Consider the following 25396-nt stretch of genomic DNA (forward strand, 5'->3'; position numbering starts at 1 on the left):
CAAAAGGCCGGAATCAGCAAGACATTCATGAAACACAACAATCAGATAATTCTCCACAACAGCCAAACCCACACACTGCTATTTATAGCAGCAGCACTAATTACAGCAGCCCCACCCAACCACAGGGGCCTCATTTACTTTTGTAATACAGTGATCCCTCTATTATCGCGAGGGTTCCGTTCCAAGACCCCTCGCGATAATCGATTTTTCGCGATGTAGGGTTGCGGAAGTAAAATCACCATCTACGCATGCGCGCCCTTTTTTTCTATGGCCGCGCATGCGTAGATGGTGGAGTTTGCGTTCCCTGCCGCCCACGCAAAGGGGAAATTCCGATTCGGCTCCTCGCTGCTGCTGCGCTACCGAGCAGATCAGCTGCTGGGCGGCCGAAGGAACCTTCCCTGGGTCTTCCCCCTCTTGCTGGCGGACGGGCGAGCGGCGGGCATCAGCGAGGAGCCGGGGTTTCCCCTTTGCGTGGGCGGCCGGGAAGACCCAGGTTGGGGGTTCGGGGGGGGTGCTGGGAAGCCCCCCAGGCCGGCTGCGACCTTTTAAAAGCCGTGCCGCTTCCCAGCTGAGTCCTGAAGCCAAACGCGGAAGTGGGGTTTTTTTTAATTAATTTTTTTTTTAAAATCGCGATATAGCGTTTCGCTAAGATCGAGATCGCGAAACTCGAGGGATCACTGTAATCCTTTAGTTGTTGCTTCCTATGCATCACTCTATGCATGCGTGAATGTGTCATTAATTCTTGTTCAGAATCCAGAGATGATACAGATGATTGATCTCCTCCTGGGCTGTCTGCCAAACTCTCCTCTTCCCTGTCACTCAGGGCTCCTTGGTCAGAGGAGACTTCGTCGGCAGATTCCACTGGGAGCAAAATAGGCGTGCAGCATGTGGATGTCTCCCCCACATCCACCTCCACATTCCTTGGGGCAGGAGCTGGGGCAGAGCTAACCACAACAATGAGAAAGCCAGAAAATTCTGGACTAAAATTAGAAAATGGATAGAAGATATATTAAAAAAACCACACATATTGACTGGAAGCCAGAAATATTTTGCTGAGAATTATAACCAAAAGCTGATATCTTTTCCTGGCTCAGCTGATAAAAAGGAGGCGAGCCTGTGGAGATAACGGAGATTGGCTATGTATCATAAAATACCCAGAAATTGGATAAATATGGAGGAAAACCAAAACAAACCACAAATGTATTACAAATATTAAAACCAAACGAGAAATGTAAGAAAAACAAATAGACCAATCTTGAGCAATAGTATAATAGGAACTGTGTTTCCTATATACACTATGTGTGTTTGTATGTCTATTTGTGTATAACTTTTTTTAAAAAGAATGGGCGGCATACAAATCTAATAAATAATAATAATAATTCTTTCTAACTTTTTTTTTAAAAAAACTTTGGTAAGATGGCCTACTACCATCTATATTGTAGCTAAATTGGCTACATCAGATGACATGAGGATACTTGTAAAACTGTCAATCCACTTCCTGCTGTTGTTGCATTGTGTCAGTACTGTTTTTGTGTTACTTTTGGAATCCCTGTATACTGTACTGTATTCCTGTCTGGAGTTCTGGTTGGTTATTTTAAGTTGTTGGCCTCTGGCAATCCTGAAGGAATTCATTCGTATCAAAACAAGTTGAAGAGTTGTTTGTCTGTTATTTTAATCCTAGCCTATATACTTTCTAATGATCAGATAATAGATTCAGAAACCCATGTCTATAGAATGTTTCTTAGATTGCACATACTTTATTGTTCTGTCCAGAAGATGCACACATAATATAATATCTGTGCAAATGGAACAAATCATTTAAAGTATTGTTTCTTGTCTTTTTGCTTTTTTCTTAATTTAGTAATAAAAATAATAATAATAATAATAATAATAATTATTATTATTATTATTATTATTTATTAGATTTGTATGCCGCCCCTCTCCGAAGACTCGGAGCGGCTCACAACAACGATAAAAACAATATTATAATGGCACAAATCTAATATTAAAAAACTAAAAAACCTATCATAATTAAAAACCAAACAGCACATACATACCAAACATAAATTATAATAAGCCTGGGGGAAAGATGTCTCAAATCCCCCATGCCTGGTGGTATAGGTGGGTCTTAAGTAGTTTACAGAAGACAAGGAGAGTGGGAGCAGTTCTAATCTCCGGGGGGAGTTGATTCCAGAGGGCCGGGGTCGCCACAGAGAAGGCTCTTCCCCTGGGGCCCGCCAGACGACATTGTTTAGTCAACGGGACCCGGAGAAGGCCAACTCTGTGGGACCTTATCGGCTCCTGGGATTCGTACGGTAGCAGGCGGTTCCGGAGGTACTCTGGTCCAATGCCATGTAGGGATTTAAAGGTCATGACCAACACTTTGAATTGTGACCAGAAACTGATTGGCAGCCAATGCTTTTAAGATTGGTTAAAACATATTAACTAGCCAAAAGACAGTATAGGCAGATTTCATAAATCCTGCTGTTCGTCTAAAAGTTCTCTGGAAGCATGAATTCCTTAAAACGCCTCAAAGAAATTATGACTCAGCTGTTACAATTTGATTTTTAAAGGTTGCATTTTCAAAGCTGAATCTTTGAAGTAAGGAAAGTGTATTTTGTTGTGTGTGGCTTGAAATTCCAATACGTAGTCCTGGCACATTCCAAGTTGTGGAAATACTACATTATCCCCATTGTGGAATCTGCACAGCAGCAACTCTAAGAGGGATCTAGATCAGAGGTGGGATTCAGCAGGTTCTGACTTGTTCTGGAGAACCAGTAGCAGAAATTTTGGGTAACATAGAAACATAGAAACATAGAAGACTGACGGCAGAAAAAGACCTCATGATCCATCTAGTCTGCCCTTATACTATTTTCTGTATTTATCTTAGGGTGGATATATGTTTATCCCAGGCATGTTTAAATTCAGTTACTGTGGATTTACCAACCACGTCTGCTGGAAGTTTGTTCCAAGCATCTACTACTCTTTCAGTAAAATAATATTTTCTCATGTTGCTTTTGATCTTTTCCCCCAACTAACTTCAGATTGTGTCCCCTTGTTCTTGTGTTCACTTTCCTATTAAAAACACTTCCCTCCTGAATCTTATTTAATCCTTTAACATATTTAAATGTTTTGATCATGTCCCCCCTTTTCCTTCTGTCCTTTAGACTATACAGATTGAGTTCATTAAGTCTTTCCTGATACGTTTTATGCTTAAGACCTTCCACCATTCTTGTAGCCCGTCTTTGGACCCGTTCAATTTTGTCAATATCTTTTTGTAGGTGAGGTCTCCAGAACTGAACACAGTACTCCAAATGTGGTCTTACCAGCACTCTATATAGCAGGATCATAATCTCCCTCTTCCTGCTTGTTATACCTCTAGCTATGCAGCCAAGCATCCTACTTGCTTTGTAGTTTGGAGAACCAGTAAATATCACCTCTGATTGGAACCCCCCCCCCCCCACCATCAATTCTCTGCCTCCTGATTGCGCACACTGTATTGGGAGTACTGATCAGGAGGAAATGGGGATTTTGCATAGCGTTCCTTGGAGTAGGGAGGGAATGGAGATTTTACAGTATCCTTCCCCTGCCATGCCCACCAAGCCACGCCCACAGAACCAGTAGTAAAAACATTTTGAATCCCACCACTGGTCTAGATGTCTCAGGTGGCGCACACTGCAGGCTACTTCAGCTAACTGCTAGCTGTACTTCAGCAGCTCAAATGTCACCACCGGTTCAGCCTCCCATAGGTCCGAGGTCTGTAAAATGAGGACCCAGATTGTTGGGGGCAATATGCTGATTCTATAAACCGTTTAGAGAGGGCTGTAAAAGCACTATGAAGCAGTATATAAGTCTAAATGCTATTGCTATTAATGAACAGGCACTTTAACATGAACAGCATGCTGCAGTTGCCCAAAAAAGCCAGTGGAGTTCTAGGTATTAGGTAGGAAAGCCCTTCATGGCACCGGACCAGGTTATCTACGAGACCGCCTTCTGCCGCACGAATCCCAGCGACCGGTTAGGTCCCACAGAGTTGGTCTCCTCCAGGTCCCGTCAACTAAACAATGTCATTTAGCGGGACCCAGAGGAAGAGCCTTCTCTGTGGCGGCTCCGATCCTCTGGAGTCAGCTCCCTCCAGAGATTAGAACTGCCCCCACCCTCCTTGCCTTTCGTAAACTCCTTAAAACCCACCTCTGTCGTCAAGCGTGGGGGAACTGAAACATCTCCCCCTGCCTATGTAGGCTTTTTTGTGTATGATATGACTGTATGTATGTTTTTTATATATTGGGGTTTCTTGTTTTTTAGACTTTTAAAAATGTATTATTGTTATTTTAGATTCTAACTATTAGATTTGTCATTGTATATTGTTTTTATCATTGCTGTGAGCCACCCCGAGTCTACGGAGAGGGGCGACATACAAATCTAATAAATAATAATAAATAATAATAATAGTAATACTTGCTTTATACTGCACTAGAAATACTCTGTCCAATTCCGTGATACAATAATGCATGGGAGGCTGTAGAAAGAGCAACAAAGACGATTAGGGTTCTGGAGGTTAAATCATATGATGAACGGTTGCAGGAACTAGATATGCTTAGTTTAAGAAAGAGAAGGACTGGGGATGACATGATAGCAGTCTTTCAATATTTGAGGAGCAGTCACAGAAAAGAGGGAGTCAACCAATTTCCTGACAGCAATAACAATCAGTGCAACAACTTGTCTGCAGAAGTTGTGATTGCTTCATCAGGGAAAAATTTATTCAAGGAAAAATTGGACAACAATTTGTTCAAAATGATATAAGGTCTTGGACAGCCATTTGTTCTTGCGTGGCTGGAACAAAGAGTTGCATTAGAAGATCTCTAAGATTCCTTTCCACTCTTGTTAATTATAAGTACATTCTAATTAATTTCTTGGTCATGTTTGCATTTTATTTATTTATTTATTTATTTATTCATTCAATCTTTTTTTATGCCGCCCTTTCTCCTTAGACTCAGGGTGGCTTACAACATGTCAGCAATAACACTTTTTAACAGAGCCAGCATATTGCCCCCACAATCCGGGTCCTCATTTTATCCACCTCGGAAGGATGGAAGGATGAGTCAACCTTGAGCCGGCGATGAGATCTGAACCGCTGACCTGCAGATCTAGCAGTCAGTTTTAGTGGCCTGTGGTACTGCACTCTACCCACTGCGCCACCTCGGCTCTAGAGACCCTATAGAAGATAGAGAAGATTTGGGTGAAGATGGAAGGCCAATTGATCAGCATTAGACTTTTAAGCAAAAAGGAGTTATCTAGTCTAGGCCTGGTGCTTTTCCTGGCTTTGGTCTGTGAAATAGATCTCACACTTCCTTTTCTGTGATCACCAGCGGTTGTGAACGCAATGGGATGGGGTCAGTTGTAGGAGGTTTGGCTGTTGTTGGTGTCTGGAGTGGGGATTGTGGAGAGAGGTGGCTGTAGTTTCCTTTCACACCTGCAGTAGAACACGTTCAGGTCAGCTTTAGTGGCTTGCAATGCTGTACTCTACCCACTGTGCCACCTCGGCTCTATAGACCCTATAGAAGATATAGAAGATTTGGGTGACAATGGAAGGACAATTTATCAGCATTAGACTTTTAAGCAAAAAGGAGTTATCTTGTCTAGGCCTGGTGCTTTTCCTGGCTTTTGTCTGTGAAATATTTTATTTATTTATTTATTTATTTATCTATCTATCTATCTATCTATCTATCTATCTATCTATCTATCTATCTATCTATCTATCTATCTAGTTAGTCCAAAACATAATACACATTGAAGAGAATAGATATGTAGTAATATAACTAAATAAACGAATAGAAGAAAAGATATAAAAGTATAGGTGAACAAATTTGAAAGGAAGAAAAGATAAATGAGATAAGGAGAGACAATTGGACAGGGGACGGAAGGCACACTGGTGCACTTATGCACGCCCCTTACTGACCTCTAAGGAACCTGGAGAGGTCAATCGTGGACAGTCTAAGGGAAAAATGTTGGGGGTTGGGGGTTGACACTACTGAGTCAGGTAATGAGTTCCATGCTTTGACAACTCGGTTGCTGAAGTCCTATTTTTTACAGTCAAGTTTGGAGCGATTAATATTAAGTTTGAATCTGTTGCGTGCTCTTGTGTTGTTGCGGTTGAAGCTGAAGTAGTCATTGACAGGTAGAATGTTGCAGCATTTGATCTTGTGGGCAATACTTAGATCGTGTTTTAGGCGTCGTAGTTCTAAGCTTTCAAGATCTTACATTTTCTTTTCTGTGATCACCAGGGGTTGTGAACACAATGGGATGGGGTCAGTTATAGGACGTTTGGCTGTTGTTAGTGTGTCTGGAGTGGGATTGTGGAGATAGGTGGCTGTAGTTTCCTTTCACACCTGCAGTAGAACACGTTCAGGTCAGCTTTAATGGCTTGCAGTACTGTACTGTACCTACTGCGCCACCTCGCGCCTTTAGATCATGTTCACAGTCGGATCTATGATCCATTTGTGAATTTCAGAATACCTTTTCCCCCCTACTCAAATTATTTTTAACTGTTTTAATAACGATCACCAAAGAATTGCTTTATGTCAAATTGTAGATATTTTCCATTTTCCAAAAGATTTTCTGACAATTGCAGTTTAGGTGACCTAAGCTTTCCAAAGTAAATGTCTTAGCAGTGATTCTGTGTTTGGGTGTGTTTGTGAGTGTGTGTGTGTTGGTAATTCATAGCTGCCACTGGAAAGGCCTTGCTCTAAAGAAAATTGTTTTCTTTTTGTGGTTCTTTCTGCAGTAGATATATGAATAACAATGCCAATTACTGGCTTTATCATTTTATAGCCTCTAGTGAAACTAAAAAAGAAAACCGCAGACACCCTGGATGCAACAAATTCAATCAAAACTGCTGATGAGAGTAAATCAACCTTTACCCTCTCCTCCAAACAGAGGGGGAAGCCTTGTGGTATAAAATGAATAATATGGGATAAAGTGGCACATGCTTATTTTTTCAGACAATTTGACAGAAGAAAAGTGATTTACTATATTTTTCTTTTTTAAAAAAGTTGCATCTATTCTCCTATGACTGTCTAAATGCTAACCTGTTACACTGCCACAGCAAGATGGAAAACAATGTACATATGTCTTGTTTTGCCCCCTGATGTAAGCAGTTAGGTACAATTCCTTGTTCTATATGGCATTCTTTTTTCTAGAGCTGGGTTTTACAACTCAGTTAAAAGCCAGGATGTTAAATTTACTTTATTTACCAGTCAGTGAAGCAGTGGAAGTGATGTGCCGGTGCCTGGAGGCTGTTGGGGTCTGGATGGGTGTCAACAGACTCAAACTCAACCCTGATAAGACGGAGTGGCTGTGGGTTTTGCCTCCCAAGGACAATTCCATCTGTCCATCCATTACCCTGGGGGGGGAGTCATTGACCCCCTCAGAGAGGGTCCGCAACTTGGGCGTTCTCCTTGGGCTTCACATTAGAGAAACATCTTTCAGCTGTGGCGAGGGGGGCGTTTGCCCAGGTTCGCCTGGTGCACCAGTTGCGGCCCTATTTGGACCGGGAGTCATTTCTCACAGTCACTCATGCCCTCATCACCTCGAGGCTCGACTACTGTAATGCTCTCTACATGGGGCTACCTTTGAAAAGTGTTCGGAAACTTCAGATCATGCAGAATGCAGCTGCGAGAGCAATCATGGGCTTCCCTAAATATGCCCATGTCACACCAACACTCCGCAGTCTGCATTGGCTGCCGATCAATTTCCGGTCACAATTCAAAGTGTTGGTTATGACCTATAAAGCCCTTCATGGCACCGGGCCAGATTATCTCAGGGACCGCCTTCTGCCACACGAATCCCAGCGACCAGTTAGGTCCCACAGAGTGGGCCTTCTCCGGGTCCCGTCAACTAAACAATGTCAGTTGGCGGGGCCCAGGGGAAGAGCCTTCTCTGTGGCGGCCCCGGTCCTCTGGAACCAGCTCCCCTCAGACATTAGAATAGCCCCCACCCTCCTTGCCTTTCGTAAGCTCCTCAAAACCCACCTCTGCCATCAGGCATGGGGGAACTAAGATAATCTTTCTCCTCTAGGCTTCTACAATTTATGCATGGTATGTTTGTATGTATGTTTGGTTTTATAACAAGGGATTTTAGCTGTTTTAGTATTGGATTTTTACATTCTTCTTTTTGTCACTGTTGTTAGCCTCCCCGAGTCCACAGAGAGGGGCGGCATACAAATCCAATAAATGAATGAATGAATGAATGAATGAATGAATGAATGAATAAATAAATAACTTCTTTTATTTTTTTATTTAAATTTGACCTGTTGGAAATGTAAAGAAGACCAAGGAACCTTCTTTCACACATGGTGGTTGTGTTTAGAAGCGAAGAAGTACTGAAGCGGATACACAATTGGTTACAAGAAGTAGTAGGGTTAACAGTAGAATTCACTTCATGACTATTTTTATTAGGAATATTTAAAAGACAATATGACAAAAATATTAAGTATTTGATTTTTCATATAATAACCGCTGCTAGGATTGCATATGCACAGTGTTGGAGAAACCAAAATATACCCACTGAGAGTCTGATGATTAAAAAATATATATGAATGTGCAGAGATGGACAAATTAACAATAGAACTTAAAGGACAAAAAGAATAAGAATAAGAATACCAGCAGACGTGGTAGATAAATCCACAGTAACTGAATTTAAACATGCCTGGGATAAACATATATCCATCCTAAGATAAAATACAGAAAATAGTATAAGGGCAGACTAGATGGACCATGAGGTCTTTTTCTGCCGTCAGACTTCTATGTTTCTAATAAGATTATCATGGAATATGGGAAAAGTGGCATGGTTGGATTGATGATAGAAAGTTGAAGAGTAAGTGTGGGCTGAAGATGTAGAACTATAAAATATTGTAAGATAATATATAAACTGTATAAATACAAAACAATGTATATTTTAAAAGGCTGTAGATTTGCTGAAAGAATTATTGTGATATCTAAAATGTGAAAAACTAATAAAGATATTGATATGAAAAACATTACTTTATTTGTACATACATAAGTAATCTCATTCAATTTCATAAATAGGCATCACATTTCCCCTTCCCTCTGTCCTACACATTCTGCATTAAAATCTTTTGTCTTTTAATGCCAAATCAATTTTTATTCAGCCTTTGCCATTATATGCCCTCGTTTTAGAGAGCTATATAAGGCTGTTGTACCAATGAATGTCAGTATTCAATTTTATTGACACATCCTTGATATTCTTCTCACCAATTAAGAAGCATTTGAATTACAAGACTTCCTCTTGAGTCTTCTGTTTCGGTTAGTCTATAAAATATTAATGCTTTTTTAAAAATAATGTCTAATTTAGCAAGCAAATCCAGCTGGCTGCTTAACTCATGTAGGCCTTGCGAGCTTTATAGTTATTTATTGTGTGCCTCACCAGATGAAATAATTGACTCAAATAATTCCCCCCCTCTAGGGCATTATTATTTCTGACCTCAGTTTTACTAAACTGAAAGTCAAGGGTAGGCAGACACTATTAGGGCTGTAAATACTTTCCTTCGCTTTCTGCTCAATCTGACTTTCATTACCTTTTTTTTTTTTAGATTTTTCTAATTAAGAACTTAATTATATAAAAAACTGACATGCTCCAAAGGAAAGTACCAGCCTCAAATGTCAACTTTACAACATATATAGAATTAAAAAAAAATAGAAATGTTAATTAACTCCAGCCCAGTTCGCACCACTTTGAAAATCTATAGTATTGTATTCCTTTTGAAATATTAACATGGAGAATAATATTCCCTTAATTTGTTAGCTTTAATTTCTGCATCTATATAGAATCTATATAGAATGCTGGTGAGACCACATTTGGAATACTGTGTTCAGTTCTGGAGACCTCACCTACAAAAAGATATTGACAAAATTGAACGGGTCCAAAGACGGGCTACAAGAATGGTGGAAGGTCTTAAGCATAAAACGTATCAGGAAAGACTTAATGAACTCAATCTGTATAGTCTGGAGGACAGAAGGAAAAGGGGGGACATGATCGAAACATTTAAATATATTAAAGGGTTAAATAAGGTCCAGGAGGGAAGTGTTTTTAATAGGAAAGTGAACACAAGGACAAGGGGACACAATCTGAAGTTAGTTGGGGGAAAGATCAAAAGCAACATGAGAAAATATTATTTTACTGAAAGAGTAGTAGATCCTTGGAACAAACTTCCAGCAGACGTGGTAGATAAATCCACAGTAACTGAATTTAAACATGCCTGGGATAAACATATATCCATCCTAAGATAAAATACAGAAAATAGTATAAGGGCAGACTAGATGGACCATGAGGTCTTTTTCTGCCGTCAGACTTCTATGTTTCTATGTTTCTATCTTAAAGTAGTCACTTGTTTTGGCTGAAAGTTTAGTGGAGGTTTGCTCTGTCAAAATGTCACCTTCCTGGTTTTACCTTCTTGGGAGCTGTCAGGCCTAGTTGACCAATTGCAAAAGCTGACAGTTGAGTCAAATATAACTATCACTTATTTTTCTATTTTTGGTACTAGGTCATCCACATTTTGGCTAGGATTTTTCCTCCCCAACTAGTAACAGAATTGTCAAAGAAATCATTTATATAAACTGCTTTTATGGATTTATTTGAGGTTTACAATTATTCTGGGAAACCTTGTCAAAGGTTGTATAAAAGAAGATGGACATAAAAAGTAATACTGTGCAAATCCAGGTCAGAATATGGAATTGTTCTAAAGGATAATAACATTTTTAAAGGTAGCATGAGTTTAGTATACAAGAATGAAAATACAGTGGTACCTCATCATACGAACTTAATTGGTTCCAGGAGGAGGTTCGTAAGGTGAAACGTTCGTAAGATGAAACAATGTTTCCCATAGGAATCAATGTAAAAGCAAATAATGCATGCAAATCCTTCAGGAAAATCCCAAACTTTAGAAGGGAGGCAAACAGAGGGCAGGGAGAAGCAGCTAAAGGGGGCGGGTGGAAGAAACAAGGCTAGGCTAAAGGGTGAGTGGGAAGGAAGAAAGGCAAGGGGGGCGCCCCTCCCTTTTCTTTCTTCAAAAGACACCGTTTCAGTGCCTTTGCAAGCATGCAAAATCTTTACTCCTCCAAGCTGCCCCTCCCTTTTCTTTCTTCAAAGACAGTTTCAATGCCTTTGCAAGCATGCAAAATCTTTACTCCTCCAAGCTGCCCCTCCCTTTTTTTCTTCAAAAGACACCGTTTCAATGCCTTTGCAAGCATGCAAAATCTTTACTTCTCCAAGCTGCCCCTCCCTTTTCTTTCTTCAAAAGACACCGTTTCAGTGCCTTTGCAAGCATGCCAAAATCTTTACTCCTCCAAGCTGCCCCTCCCTTTTCTTTCTTCAAAAGACACCATTTCAGTGCCTTTGCAAGCATGCAAAATCTTAAATCCTCCAAGCTGCCCCTCCCTTTTCTTTCTTAAAAAGACACCGTTTCAGTGCCTTTGCAAGCATGCAAAATCTTTACTCCCCCAAGCTGCCCCTCCCTTTTCTTTCTTCAAAAGACACCGTTTCAGTGCCTTTGCAAGCATGCAAAATCTTTACTCCTCCAAGCTGCCCCTCCCTTTTCTTTCTTCAAAAGACACCGTTTCAGTGCCTTTGCAAGCATGCAAAATCTTTACTCCTCCAAGCTGCCCCTCCCTTTTCTTTCTTCAAAAGACACCGTTTCAGTGCCTTTGCAAGCATGCCAAAATCTTTACTCCTCCAAGCTGCCCCTTCCTTTTCTTTCTTAAAAAGACACCGTTTCAGTGCCTTTGCAAGCATGCCAAAATCTTTACTCCTCCAAGCTGCCCCTTCCTTTTCTTTCTTAAAAAGACACCGTTTCAGTGCCTTTGCAAGCATGCAAAATCTTTACTCCTCCAAGCTGCCCCTCCCTTTTCTTTCTTCAAAAGACACCGTTTCAGTGCCTTTGCAAGCATGCAAAATCTTTACTCCTCCAAGCTGCCCCTCCCTTTTCTTTCTTCAAAAGACACCGTTTCAGTGCCTTTGCAAGCATGCAAAATCTTTACTCCTCCAAGCTGCCCCTCCCTTTTCTTTCTTCAAAAAAGGGGGAAAAAAGAAACACCTTCTTCCCAGCAGCAGCTGCTTGGGTTCGTAAGGTGAAAATAGTTCGGAAGAAGAGGCAAAAAAATCTTAAACACCGGGTTCGTATCTTGAAAAGTTCGTTAGAAGAGGCGTTCGTAAGATGAGGTACCACTGTACGTTCTATAAAATCTGTGACTTGCTTGATAAATATGATACAGTGCGGTACACAAATTAGATTTATTCACCACTATGGGGTGGGGTGAGAGACAATAAAGGACGAAAGGAGAAATAAAACTTCTATAAAATATATACCATTTTTTTTTTTAATATGGCATTAGGGAAAAAAAAGTCAGGCCATCTTACCCCTAATCACATGACCGCCATTTAGTCTAGTCCAATCTACTCTAGTATAGAATAGAACAGAATATAATTCTTTATTGGCCAAGTGGGATTGGACACACAAGGAATTTGTCTTGGTGCATATGCTCTCAGTGTACATAAAAGAAAAAGATCCATTTGTCAAGAATCATGTGGTACAACACTTAATGGTTGTCATAGGGGTAAAATAAGCAATGAAGAAACAATATTAATAAAAATCTTAGGAAACAAGCAACAAGTACAGTCATACAGTTCTAAGTGGGAGAAAAAGGATGATAGGAGTGGTGAGAAAAAAACTAGTAGAAATAAAAGTGCAGACTTAGTTTGACAGTGTTGAGGGAATTATTTGTTTAGCAGAGTGATGGCGTTTGGGGAAAAAACTGTTCTTGTGTCTAGTTGTCTTGGTGTGCAGTGCTCTGTAGCAACGTTTTGAGGGTAGGAGTTGAAACAGTTTATGTCCAGGATGTGAGGAGTCAGTAAATATTTTCTCCACCCTCTTTTTGACTCATGCAGTATACAGTTCTTCAATGAAAGGCAGGTTGGCAGCAATTGTTTTTTCTGCAGTTCTGATTGTCCTCTGAAGTCTGTGTTGGTCTTGTTGGGTTGCAGCACCACACCAGACAGTTATAGAGGTGCAGATGACAGACTCAATGTTTCCTCTGTAGAACTGCATCAGCAGCTCCTTGGGCAGTTTGAGTTTCCTGAGTTGGCGCAGAAAGAACATTCTTTGTTGTGCTTTTTTGATGATGTTTTTGATGTTAGGTGGCCATTTTAGGTCTTGAGATATGATAGAACCTGGAAATTTGAAGGTCTCTACTGTTAATACTATGTTATCTAGTATTGTGAGAGGTGGAAGGATGGAGGGTTTCTCCTAAAGTCTACCACCATTTCTATGGTTTTGAGTGTGTTCAGTTCTAGATTGTTCCGGTCACACCACAAGGTTAGTTGTTCAACCTCCCGTCTGTATGCGGATTCATCATTGTCTCGAATGAGTCCAATGACTGTTGTATCATCTGAAATCTTCAGTAGTTTAACAGATGGATCGTTTGAGATGCAGTCATTGGTGTACAGAGAAAAGAGAAGTGGTGAGAGTACACAGCCTTGGGGGGGCCCTATGCTAATTGTACATGTATCTGATGTGATTTTTCCTAGCTTCACCTGCTGCTTCCTGCCCGTTAGGAAACTCAAACTCAACCTGGATAAGACGGAGTGGCTGTGGGTTTTGCCTCCCAAGGACACCTCCATCTGTCCTTCCATTACCCTGGGGGGGGAAGTATTGACCCCTCAGAGAGGGTCCGCAACTTGGGCGTCCTCCTCGATCCACAGCTCACATTAGAGAACCATCTTTCAGCTGTGGTGAGGGGGGCGTTTGCCCAGGTTCGCCTGGTGCACCAGTTGCGGCCCTATCTGGATCGGGAGTCACTGCTCACAGTCACTCATGCCCTCATCACCTCGAGGCTCGACTACTGTAATGCTCTCTACATGGGGCTACCTTTGAAGAATGTTCGGAAACTTCAGATCGTGCAGAATGCAGCTGCGAGAGCAATCATGGGCTTCTCTAAATATGCCCATGTTACTCCAACACTCCGCAGTCTGCATTGGTTGCCGATCAGTTTCCGGTCACAATTCAAAGTGTTGGTTATGACCTATAAAGCCCTACATGGCATCGGGGCAGAATATCTCCGGGACCGCCTTCTGCTGCACGAATCCCAGCGACCGATTAGATCCCACATAGTTGGCCTTCTCCGGGTCCCGTCGACTAAACAATGTCATCTGGCGGGACCCAGGGGAAGAGCCTTCTCTGTGGTGGCTCCGACCCTGTGGAACCAGCTCCCCCCAGAGATTATTCTGAATCTTTCAGAATGCTAGTGTTCACTAGTATGTTTTCCATTATTTCCACCTTTCAGGAGGGAAAAGAGTAATCTAATCAGGCAAGTCCCTACTTTTGTTCTCGTGTAATGTGTTGGCTTGTTTGAAATGAGAGTAAAGATGATGAGCCATATACTTTCCCATTCAGTTTAAAGAGATCCTCATCTTGCATGTATCATATACATCAGAAAAAAGCATCCCTATTTTGTACAATTGTTATTAAGCCATGGCAGCAGTTCATTACAATAACGTAGTTTTATTGGCATTACTTCAAACTTTGGTTTAATATTTATTGTACTTATATATAAAATGGACACATCATTTGTTTTCTCTTACAGCTACTCCATGTTAATATTAGGATATCTAACTATTAATAGCTGGCTTAGTCTTAAGAGAGTTCGTTTTACAACTGCTTTTCAAGTTTTTAAAATAAGTCTGGATAATATTATTACAGTTTATGTTGTATCTTATTCCTAAGAACAAATTTATTCTTAGAAACAAAATGCTTAGCCATTTGAGAAAACAGATAGTGAGCAACAGTTAAACTAGCATGAATTATCTAGCAAAACAGAATCTATTTGCCACTGTTTAAATTGGCAAACTATTTGTTTTCTTCAGATTTCTATCTCTTGGTTCTTAAGTGTACTTATCTTTGGAACAGTTGTTTACATCAAAAGATAGATATCATGGTGTTTGTAGACCTGGTTTTGACATTATTTCATTTATGGATGCACACAAGTATTTTTTAACTGGACTGAGCAGACAGCATTCCTTGTAAAGACATCTTGAAGAAATAACTAATATTTAAAGATCCTTTGTGTTGTTATACTTTGCAGTTATCTTGGAAAAAATATTTACAGAAATAGAAACATAGAAGTCTGACGGCAGAAAAAGACCTCATGGTTCATCTAGTCTGCCCTTATACTATTTTCTGTATTTTATCTTAGGATGGATATATGTTTATCCCAGGCATGTTTAAATTCAGTTGCTGTGGATTTACCAACCACGTCTGCTGGAAGTTTGTTCCAAGGATCTACTGCTCTTTCAGTAAAATAATATTTTCTCATGTTGCTTTTGATCTTTCCCCCAACTAACTTCAGATTGTGTCCCCTTGTCCTTGTGTTCACTTTCCTATTAAAAACACTTCCCTCCTGGACCTTATTTAACCCTTTAACATATTTAAATGTTTCGATCATGTCCCCCCCCCCCTTTTCCTTCTGTCCTCCAGACTATACAGATTGAGTTCATTAAGTCTTTCCTGATACGTTTTATGCTTAAGACCTTCCACCATTCTTGTAGCCCGTCTTTGGTATGTTTGTTTGTATGGATGTTTAGTTTTATAATAAGGGTTTTTTAGTTGTTTTTAGTATTGGATTTACATGATGTTTTTTATTACTGTTGTTAGCCGCCCCGAGTCTACGGAGAGGGGCGGCATACAAATCCAAAAAATAAATAAATAAAAATTCTCAATCACAAATGACATGCTATTTTCGTTGTGCTTTTTAGCAGACATACGTGTAGAAAGAACTCAAATTTGGTGAATGCAGTCTTGAAGTTTTAGATTGCTACTGCAAAAGTAACCAGTGACGTTAACCAAATGTATCTTATGATTTATTTCTCTTTTTCTTTCCACAAGGAACTGCTAATCTTTTTACAGAATTTGCCTACGATGCACTGGGGAAACGAAGACATCAGCATTCTCCTTGCTGAAGCCTACAGACTGAAGTTTGCATTTGCAGATGCTCCAAACCATTACAAGCGATAAAAAGAATTTACAAAGTGTGGCTCTGATTGTGACATCAAATCAGTTTCCATATTGTGATTGTGCTGGCACACAATTGTCTATAGTTTCTAGAATTAATGTTGAGGAAGAACCCATCGGATTACCAAAGAAATGAGAGTAGAGGCTTGGGGAAGATCTTGTGTATTTAAAAAAGAAATATTCTTGTTCAATGATTAAAGAAAATTAAATTTTATTTTCATTATGGTTCCTTTTTTCTTTGGTAACTGAGTTACCAGGCAGATGAATAAAGTGTGTTATGTTCATTGGGATATAATGATTGATTGTGTTGTCTCCATCACTTTCATTCCTAGTCAATTATGTTCATTTTGATGGAAGCATTTTTTTGGTGTGACGAGGTGCATGCAAGCTCATAATCAGTCTTGCATTAAAAATGAGCACAAATAAATTAGGCAAGAAGGTTGTGTAGAGGTGGTTGCACACTTATTTTGTTCACAAACACAGGATATTTAACTCCTTTTAACAGAAAGTTTGTTTACACAATGAAGTCCAGGAGTAGATTTTAATGAAACACAATATTTAAAACTTGAAAATAATGCCACATGTGTGGTCAAATGAGATCCTCGGACCTTTTACTCAGCTGTGTGCAGATAATGTTTACTATGTTATTTGACTATTTGGAGTTTCCAAAACATTGACTATAGAATAGGAAATAGGTTTGGTTTGCCATATTGTATTACTAAGCTAATGGTTTAAAACCTTTTTGTGCATGTAGATCTTTTAGTTTCAATATTTTCCTAATTAAAATCTTACTTTATACATGAGGATATATTTTGATGTGCTACTGCCTTATACTACTGTGCTGCTGTTGAATTTATAATACAACGGGGCACTTGATAATGTGATTTGGTATGAGTGTGGGTATACCTCAGCTCTTAGAATATAAGCATGGAGTTGCAATGTGTTGATTAAGTTTAGAAAATTGGACCGACGATATCTCAAATATACTCTCTTGCAACCATCATGCAGAGTTCTTGATTAATTAAGAGCCAATTTATATAAAAAACATGTATGTTTAGCAGCAACCTATTGAAGAAATTCAGTGAAAGGACTTGGTTAATAATATAAATGGGTTGGCTTTCTAAAATATTCACCAACCATTAAACTTTTGAAGTGTCCAATTTAACAGACTCGAGCAGTTAATGTTTTCACTGCAATATATATTTTAAGCAAAAGGTGATTTATTCTTAAAGACTCTATATCTGGCATACAATTGACAGAGCCAAGTGTTCTTGATCTTTGTATAAAAGAGAGGTTGTTGCAAAAATGCAATGATACCAGTATACCAAATCTCCTAAATATGATGTAGGAAAACCTCTTTTCCTAGATCATATTTCTTCACTAAGTCCTGAACCAATCTGAACTATAAATGGAATAAGATAATATTAGGAGTTCTTCATGTGTGCCTTTAAGTCTTTATTTGAATGCCTTAGTGTGGTTGTATATGTTGACTTCTTTTCTGAGTGGATAGATGCCAAAACACATGATAATTACAGGGAATAGCACTATTTTTTTCCTGGCCTTTCATAGGTTACACAGATTTTTTAAAGTTTATTGTTTAAAGACATTTTGTTCTGTGGAGCATTTGCCATATTCTCTTTCTGATATTGTTTAACTATGCGTTTTGATTGTGTTGGGCTATGTGATTGTGAAACATATTCCAGTTCCATTTGAGTTCTTCATTTTCAAACGCATGTTTTTTAACAGCTTTATTGAACAAAGCAGAGTACAGTGGTACCACTACTTATGAACTTAATTCGTTCCGTTACCAGGTTCTTAAGTAGAAAAGTTTTTAAGAAGAAGCAATTTTTCCCATAGGAATCAATGTAAAAGCAAATAATGTGTGTGATTGAGGAAACCACAGGGAGGGTGGAGGCCCTGTTTCCTCCCAGGAGATTCCTAAAGAGGCCCCATGGAGGCTTCTCCCCGCCTTTTCCGGCCCTGTTTCCTCCCAGGAGATTCCTAGAGAGGCCCCACAGAGGCTTCTCCCTGCCTTTTCTGGCCCTGTTTCCTCCCAGGAGATTCCTAGAGAGGCCCCACGGAGGCTTCTCCTTGCTTTTTCTGGTTATAGTTTCGGAAGCTCGGGTTTGTTAGTGGAAAATGGTTCTTGAAAAGAGGCAAAAAAAATCTTGAACACCCGGTTCTTATCTAGAAAAGTTTGTAAGTAGAGGAGTTCTTAGGTAGAGGTACCACTGTAGTTCTGTTATTATTGTAACACAGATGCAGGGTCATAAACAGAATACAATTTATGAGAGCTTCCAGGTCACTACTGATTTGAGGGGGCTACATTGCACCACCCCTTTCTGTTAAGGTATCTGTGTTAATCCTAATCCTACCCTCCATCTACTAATATAGTGATTCACAGCCAATGTATTCCAATAGATTCCTGACTTTAATCATACAATGGAAATTACATTTAGTTTTTCGGCATCCCCCCCGGCCCCCCTACTAAGTTTGTAAGGTAAATACAGATTCTTAGCCCCATGTGTTAAAGAATTTTTAAACATAAGGATACTTTAAAGTTCAGTGCGTTATTATTATTTTTAAATTGTCAGATTGTGTCAAATAAAATAAATAAACCTTCCCTCAAGGAAAAACAACAACAAACCAGCTGAAATGCAGTGAGAATGAAAATTGTATGAATCATTAAAAAGAAAAATAAAGATATAGAGCACATGGATTTGTACTTTTTAAAATTGTATAATTTGCATAGGAATTTCTCTTGTGTAAAATGGATCTGTTTTACTGTGTTAAATGTACGTATTAATATGGAGAAATGAACAAAAAAAATAATTCCATTTGATTTGACTTTCGGGCCTTGTTGGGATCATTATTGCTTCCTCTTTAAAACTGAATAATATTTCATGCCCTAGGGGGGAAAAACACCCCTTGAGTACGGTATATTAAAAACAAAGGATGACTCAGTCCTTCAATGTTGTTTTTAAAAAATTGGGTATTTAAGACAGCTGATATCATTCGTCCCATATGATATATTTTCTGTGTATGTATTCTTTTTCCTTGAAATTGTGTTTTGATTTCTTTGTATAACTCAGGAAAAGTGCCATCCCAACCAGCTGTTATATGGAAAAATAATATTTCTGCCACTTTTACATCCCTTTGTTAAAATTTTGAATTGCTATCTAATATCAATATTCTTCCATTTAAGATTTACTAATGTAGAAAAGATATTAGAACAATTCAATAATTTAGCATGATCTCTAATGCTATATTGAAGGCTTAAAGCCAACTTGTCATAAATGCAATATTAAATGTACAGTGCATATAACCAATTTCTATCGATAGTATATGCTTAGTAATGTAAATAAAACCAATGTACTAAATATGTAAATATGAAAGATGAAAGATACAACTATCTTGCAATCACCTGTACATCTCAAATATACTATAACAAACTGGTTGCATTAGTCTTTAATTTCATATGGAAAAGCCCATAGATTTGTATAACATTAATAAAATGCAATTAATACCCAAGATATTTGTGTCTATTATATAATTTGTGCAATTAATAAATGTTTCAAATGAATACATCTTTTTATGTCAGAATAACTAGTTATAATAGAGGAAAATATTAAGGATTTTGAAATTATTTTAATAGTAAAGGTTGTATGATGAATGCAAAATCCATTTGGATTTTAAATGTGCATGCTGCCAAGTACATAAAAATTACTGTGGGTGGGGAGACAGACAGAGACATAAATACACACCAAGATTTTACAAACATAGCCACAGAGATAGTGATTTTAGTACTGACATCAAATATTGACCTTGTGTTTCTCATTTTTGCTCAAGAGTTTTAAGACAATTGAGACAACGCAATATATCTTTAAAACCATATTTAATGAACTGCTCTTATATGTGTTTGCTTTTTTACATAACCTTTTGTCTTGCAAGTCTTTTAAGAATTAAAAAATAGGTCTTGGATAGTTGAAGGCGAAAAATATAGCTTCATGTTGAATATTGCAAAAATGAGACGATAATACCGATTCATTCCAGATGAAAGAACAGGATTTTAAAATTTCAGTTTTAAATTGTGCGGGGGGTGGGTGCGTGTCAAAACCTACCCAATTCCTTTCTCGCCCATCTCTTTTGTCATTTAGCAACCTTCCTTATAATAGCTACCTGTTCTGTAAAGATCCTTTTCATTTATAGAGGGATTTTTGCTTTAAATGCCTTTTAAAGAGAAACACCGTAAAATACGGTGGCAAAATGTATGTGCAAAGGGAACCTGTTTTCTTTTGATTGTCTTATCACTGCAATCACATTGCAACTAGTGATTCATATCATACTTGAAAAAAAGAAATATTTTGGGGGTCTTGTTTTCTTAGTAAAGTACCGGAGACTTTCTCTGCTAAAATAACAGTTTACAGAAATCATAATAAATTAATCCAGCTTTGCTTGGAGCCCTGCAGAGAAGAATCAAAGGAGATATATAGGTTTATCAAATTCTTAGGAGAAAATAATAACATTAATCATTTACTTGGCTTCCTTCATGCATATGATTTATTATTTCACTTTATAAACCTTGTTTATTAAGAATCAGTGTACAGATAACGCACATCTCTACGGCTAAGATAATGATGGTAGTCTTTCAATTTCAAATTATCTCGTGCCCATTAACCAGCAGGGTCACATCAAGGAGGTCTGCAGAAAGTGTGGATTTATTGAAGAAGGGTTATTCTGGAAAACAAGCCTTTTTTATTGTCTCTGACAGTTAAAGGAATATCTGAGAAGCTTATTCTGATATATGTATTTCATCTAGGTGTTTATGTTTTTAATATATATCTTCTGGGATTTTAAAGTTCTGCTGGAATATAACAAAAAAGAGAGATAAAACTGGAGCAAAACAACTAGTGTAATATCCATATTGTGGCAGACTCTGAAAAGTATACAATAATCTAGCGAGAAACCGAAGATTTCTTGCTCCAAAAGCAAACAAGAGGGGCGGCATACAAATCCAATAAATAAACAAATAAATAAGTAATTAAGTAAATAAGTAAGCAAATAAATAAATAAACAAATAAACAAACAAATCATCATGATAGACTAGCAATTTAATGTCGAGCCTGGAATTTGACACATCTTCCCCACCCTGATCCAGTCCAAAACTTTTATGATGATTATTATTTAATTTTGGCTGGATTTAAATCATCCAAATGAAAAACAAGGACTGCTAATATCACACTTTGGGGATACTTGTTTAGCTGTGATTTATCGAGGTCCAGGTGGCCAGATTCAATTCAACACGCTAAGCCAATAAGCCACAGTTGGGCGCATATAACGCAATGCCAAAATTAACTCTTTAGATGGGGTGAACTCACCCACTAATGCTCATATCCGCAACACTCCTTTCAGTTCCGTAGTGATTTTATATTTTGTTTGGAGTTAATTTAATTTAATTAATTTAATTTATTAGATTTGTATACCGCCCCTCTCCAGAGACTCAGAGCGGCTACACAAGTTAAACAACCTGCAAGTTTTATGCCCTTCTTTTATGCCAGCTCAAGAAGCTCAAACTGCCCAAGGAGCTGCTGATACAGTTCTACAGAGGAATCATTGAGTCTGTCATCTGCACCTCTATAACTGTCTGGTGCTGCAACCCAACAGGACCGACACAGACTTCAGAGGATAATCAGAACTGCAGAAAAAACAATTGCTGCGAACCTGCCTTCCATTGAGGACCTGTATACTGCACGAGTCAAAAAGAGGGCAGGGAAAATATTTACTGACCCCTCACATCCTGGACGCAAATTGTTTCAACTCCTACCCTCAAAATGTCGCTAGAGCACTGCATACCAAGACAACTAGACACAAGAACAGTTTTTTTCCGAACGCCATCACTCTACTAAACAAATAATTCCCTCAACACTGTCAGACTTTCTACTAAATCTGCACTTCTATTCTACTAGTTTTTCTCATCATTCCTATCACCCATTTCCTCCCATGTTGACTGTATGACTGTAACGTGTTGCTTATATCCTAAGATTTTTATTAATATTGCTTCTTCATTGCTTATTTGACCCCTATGACAATCATTAAGTGTTGTACCACATCATTCTTGACAAATGTATATTTTATTTTATGTACGCTGAGAGCATATGCACCAAGACAAATTCCTTGTGTGTCCAATCACACTTGGCCAATAAAAATTCTATTCTATTCTATTCTATAAAACCAAACATACATACAAACAAGCATACCATGCATAAATTGTAGAGGCCTAGGGGGGAAGAATATCTCAGTTCCCCCATGCCTGACAGCAGAGGTGGGTTTTAAGGAGCTTACGAAAAGCGAGGAGGGTGGGGGCAATTCTAATCTCTGGGGGGAGTTGGTTCCAGAGGGCCGGGGCCGCCACAGAGAAGGCTCTTCCCCTGGGTCCCGCCAAATGACATTGTTTAGTTGACGAGACTCAGAGAAGGCCCACTCTGTGAGACCTAACTGGTCACTGGGATTCGTGCAGCATAATATTCCAGGTTCCTTTTGTCCCTTTGGGGGCCTGGCGTTCTTTTATTTGTATAGTTCAGAAAGGCAGAGCACAAGGATTCATATTAACATGTGCTCTAGCGAGAGCTTGCAATAATTCTGGATGGCGCCTCTCCATTTCTTTCCAAATTTGGTCATTGCTATGCTGTTTCCTCGGGCACCTTGCTGTGACCTGATCAAAAGGGGAGAGAGGTTGCCAAGGCTGGAAGGTAATTACCTTTCCTGTATCCCTTATGGGCAGCCCTGGGATTGTATTGATGAAACTTGCTAACAATGAAGTTGTATTTTATGCTTGGCAAACAATCAGCACTCTGGACAGCAACCAAGGGATGGTGGAAGTCAGGAAAATTTGCCAACGCATCATGTGTGCCTGCTACACTGAATAATTAAAACAATTTAATTTGAACAGCTTCCATTTGCATTCTCTGGCTTCCATTTCCCCTATTAAGAGATTGCACCCGGCAATGAAGCAAAAAAAATGAATTTTGCTGATTTTCAAGTCTGTTTGCGTTAACTTGTTCCACTTTGAAAAGTTGGAGTACCATTAAGACATTGGATTTCTTGACGATTGTTGTGACATGCAGCTTTCAATGCATTTCCCTCCTGGGAATGTAGTACAATGCATTTTTTTCTTACTATCAACAAATGTTTTTTAGTCCTTTGGATTGGAAAATATTTATTATATTTGTGTTATCCTGTCTGTCAACCAAAGGTTCTTTTATTTTTTTTCAGTATTAGAAGCGTTCATGCCCATTTTCTAAATATGCCCATGTCACACCAACACTCCGCAGTCTGCATTGGTTGCCAATCAGTTTCCGGTCACAATTCAAAGTGTTGGTTATGACCTATAAAGCCCTTCATGGCACCGGACCAGATTATCTCAGGGACTGCCTTCTGCTGCACGAATCCCAGCGATCGATTAGGTCCCACAGAGTGGGTCTTCTCCAGGTCCTGTCAACTAAACAATGTCGCTTGGCGGGACCCAGGGGAAGAGCCTTCTCTGTGGCGGCCCTGGCCCTCTGGAACCAACTCCCCCCAGAGATTAGAATTGCCCCCACCCTCCTTGCCTTTCGTACGCTACTTAAAACCCACCTCTGCCGCAAGGCATGGGGGAATTAAGATTTCTTCTCCCCCTAGGCCGTTACAATGGTATGCATGGTATGTTTGTATGTGTGTTTGGTTTTGTATATTAAGGGGTTTTAATTTGCTTTTAGTATTGGATTATTATTGTATACTGTCTATGGTTGCTGTTAGCCGCCCCGAGTTTTCGGAGAGGGGCGGCATATAAATCCAATAAAACTTGAAACTTGATACTTGAAACTTTCTAAGAACCCCCCTGAACTATTTTATCATTTAGTAAACTGTCTTGCTGGGTGTGGCAATTGTTGTTTGGAAGTGAAGATCTATGATATGGTGGAGAAGACATGGTTAATCATGGGACAGAGGAGGCCAGTGATGGCGAAGCTTTTTCCCCATGGCTGTAGGCACACCCATAATTCAATGCCTGGGGAGGTTGAAAATGGCCTCCTCCCCCACCCTGGAGGCCAGAAATGGCCTGTTTCCCATCTTCCGGTGGGCCTGCTTTTCACCCTCCCAAGGCTCTAGAGGCTTTCCTGGAGCCTGGAGAGGGCAAAAATGCCCTCCCTCATTCCTATGGGGGCCCTCTGTAAGCCAAAAACGCCCACCCACAGCCTCTGTATGAGCCAAAAATCAACCGGCTGGCATGCACATGCATGTTGGAGCTGTGTTAATCATTTATAATAATAATAATTTATTACATTTGTATGCCGCCCCTCTCCAAAGACTCGGAGCGTCTCACAACAATAATAAAAACAATGTTACAGCGAAACAAATCTAATATTAAAAGAAGCATATAAAACCCTATCATACTTAAAACCAAACAACACATACATACCAAACATAAAATATAAAAAGCCTGGGGGAAGGTGTCTCATCTCCCCCATGCCTGGCGATATAGGTGGGTCTTGAGTAGTTTACGAAAGACAAGGAGGGTGGGGGCAGTTCTAATCTCCGGAGGGAGTTGATTCCAGGGGGCCGGGACCACCACAGAGAAGGCTCTTCCCCTGGGGCCCGCCAAATGACATTGTTTAGTCGATGGAACCCGGAGAAGGCCAACTGTGTGGGACCTTATCAGTCGCTGGGATTCGTGCGGTAGCAGGCGGTTCCGGAGGTATTCTGGTCCAATGCCATGTAGGGCTTTAAAGGTCATAACCAACACTTTAAATTGTGACCAGAAACTGATCGGCAGTTAGGGCAATGGCTTGTGTGCCAGCAGATATGGTTCCGCTTGCCATCTGTGGCACCTGTGCTATAGGTTCACCATCACTGTAGTAGGCCATTTCTGCCCGTGATGGCTAACCTATGGCACGGATGCCGGAAGTGGCATGCAAAGCCATCTCTCCAGGCATGTGAGTGGCCCCCCGCTGTTCTTCTGGGTTCTGGCATGGCACCGAGCTGGTCTTCATGTACACGGGAAACCCAGGAAACTGGAAGAGCACCTACTCGGTGCACATGCATGTTCTGGGAAGATGCACGTCTGGTTTCTAGCAAGCACATGCACCCGGCCACCTGGTCTTCCAGTTGCTGGCGTGCATGGGCCTGCAAAGTTCTGCTGGCTGGTGTACATGTACATAGCAGAAACCAGAACAGTCTCTTCCCGATATACACATGCACACGGGGCAGCTGCCCTTCCAGTTTCCAGTGCTCCTGCACATGTAAAGACCAGCTGGCCGGCGCGCCAGAACCCGGAAGAGCAAC

At 39.8% G+C, this 25396-nt stretch overlaps 1 protein-coding gene across 3 annotated transcripts in view; it reads left to right on the forward strand.

The window, feature by feature from the left end:
• TBC1D22A (TBC1 domain family member 22A) overlaps window positions 1-19609 on the forward strand; it is a 162219-nt gene extending 142610 nt beyond the window's left edge. For all 3 annotated transcript variants that reach the window (XM_070755361.1, XM_070755359.1, XM_070755360.1), the window contains one exon: window positions 15953-19609. In XM_070755361.1, coding sequence (XP_070611462.1) covers window positions 15953-16081 — 129 coding nt within the window. In that variant the 3' untranslated portion in view covers window positions 16082-19609. The remainder of the gene's footprint in view (window positions 1-15952) is intronic.
• The last annotated feature ends 5787 nt before the right edge of the window (window positions 19610-25396 follow it).

This window comes from Erythrolamprus reginae, chromosome 6 (genome assembly GCF_031021105.1).
Source record: "Erythrolamprus reginae isolate rEryReg1 chromosome 6, rEryReg1.hap1, whole genome shotgun sequence".
Classification (NCBI taxonomy): domain Eukaryota; kingdom Metazoa; phylum Chordata; class Lepidosauria; order Squamata; family Dipsadidae; genus Erythrolamprus; species Erythrolamprus reginae.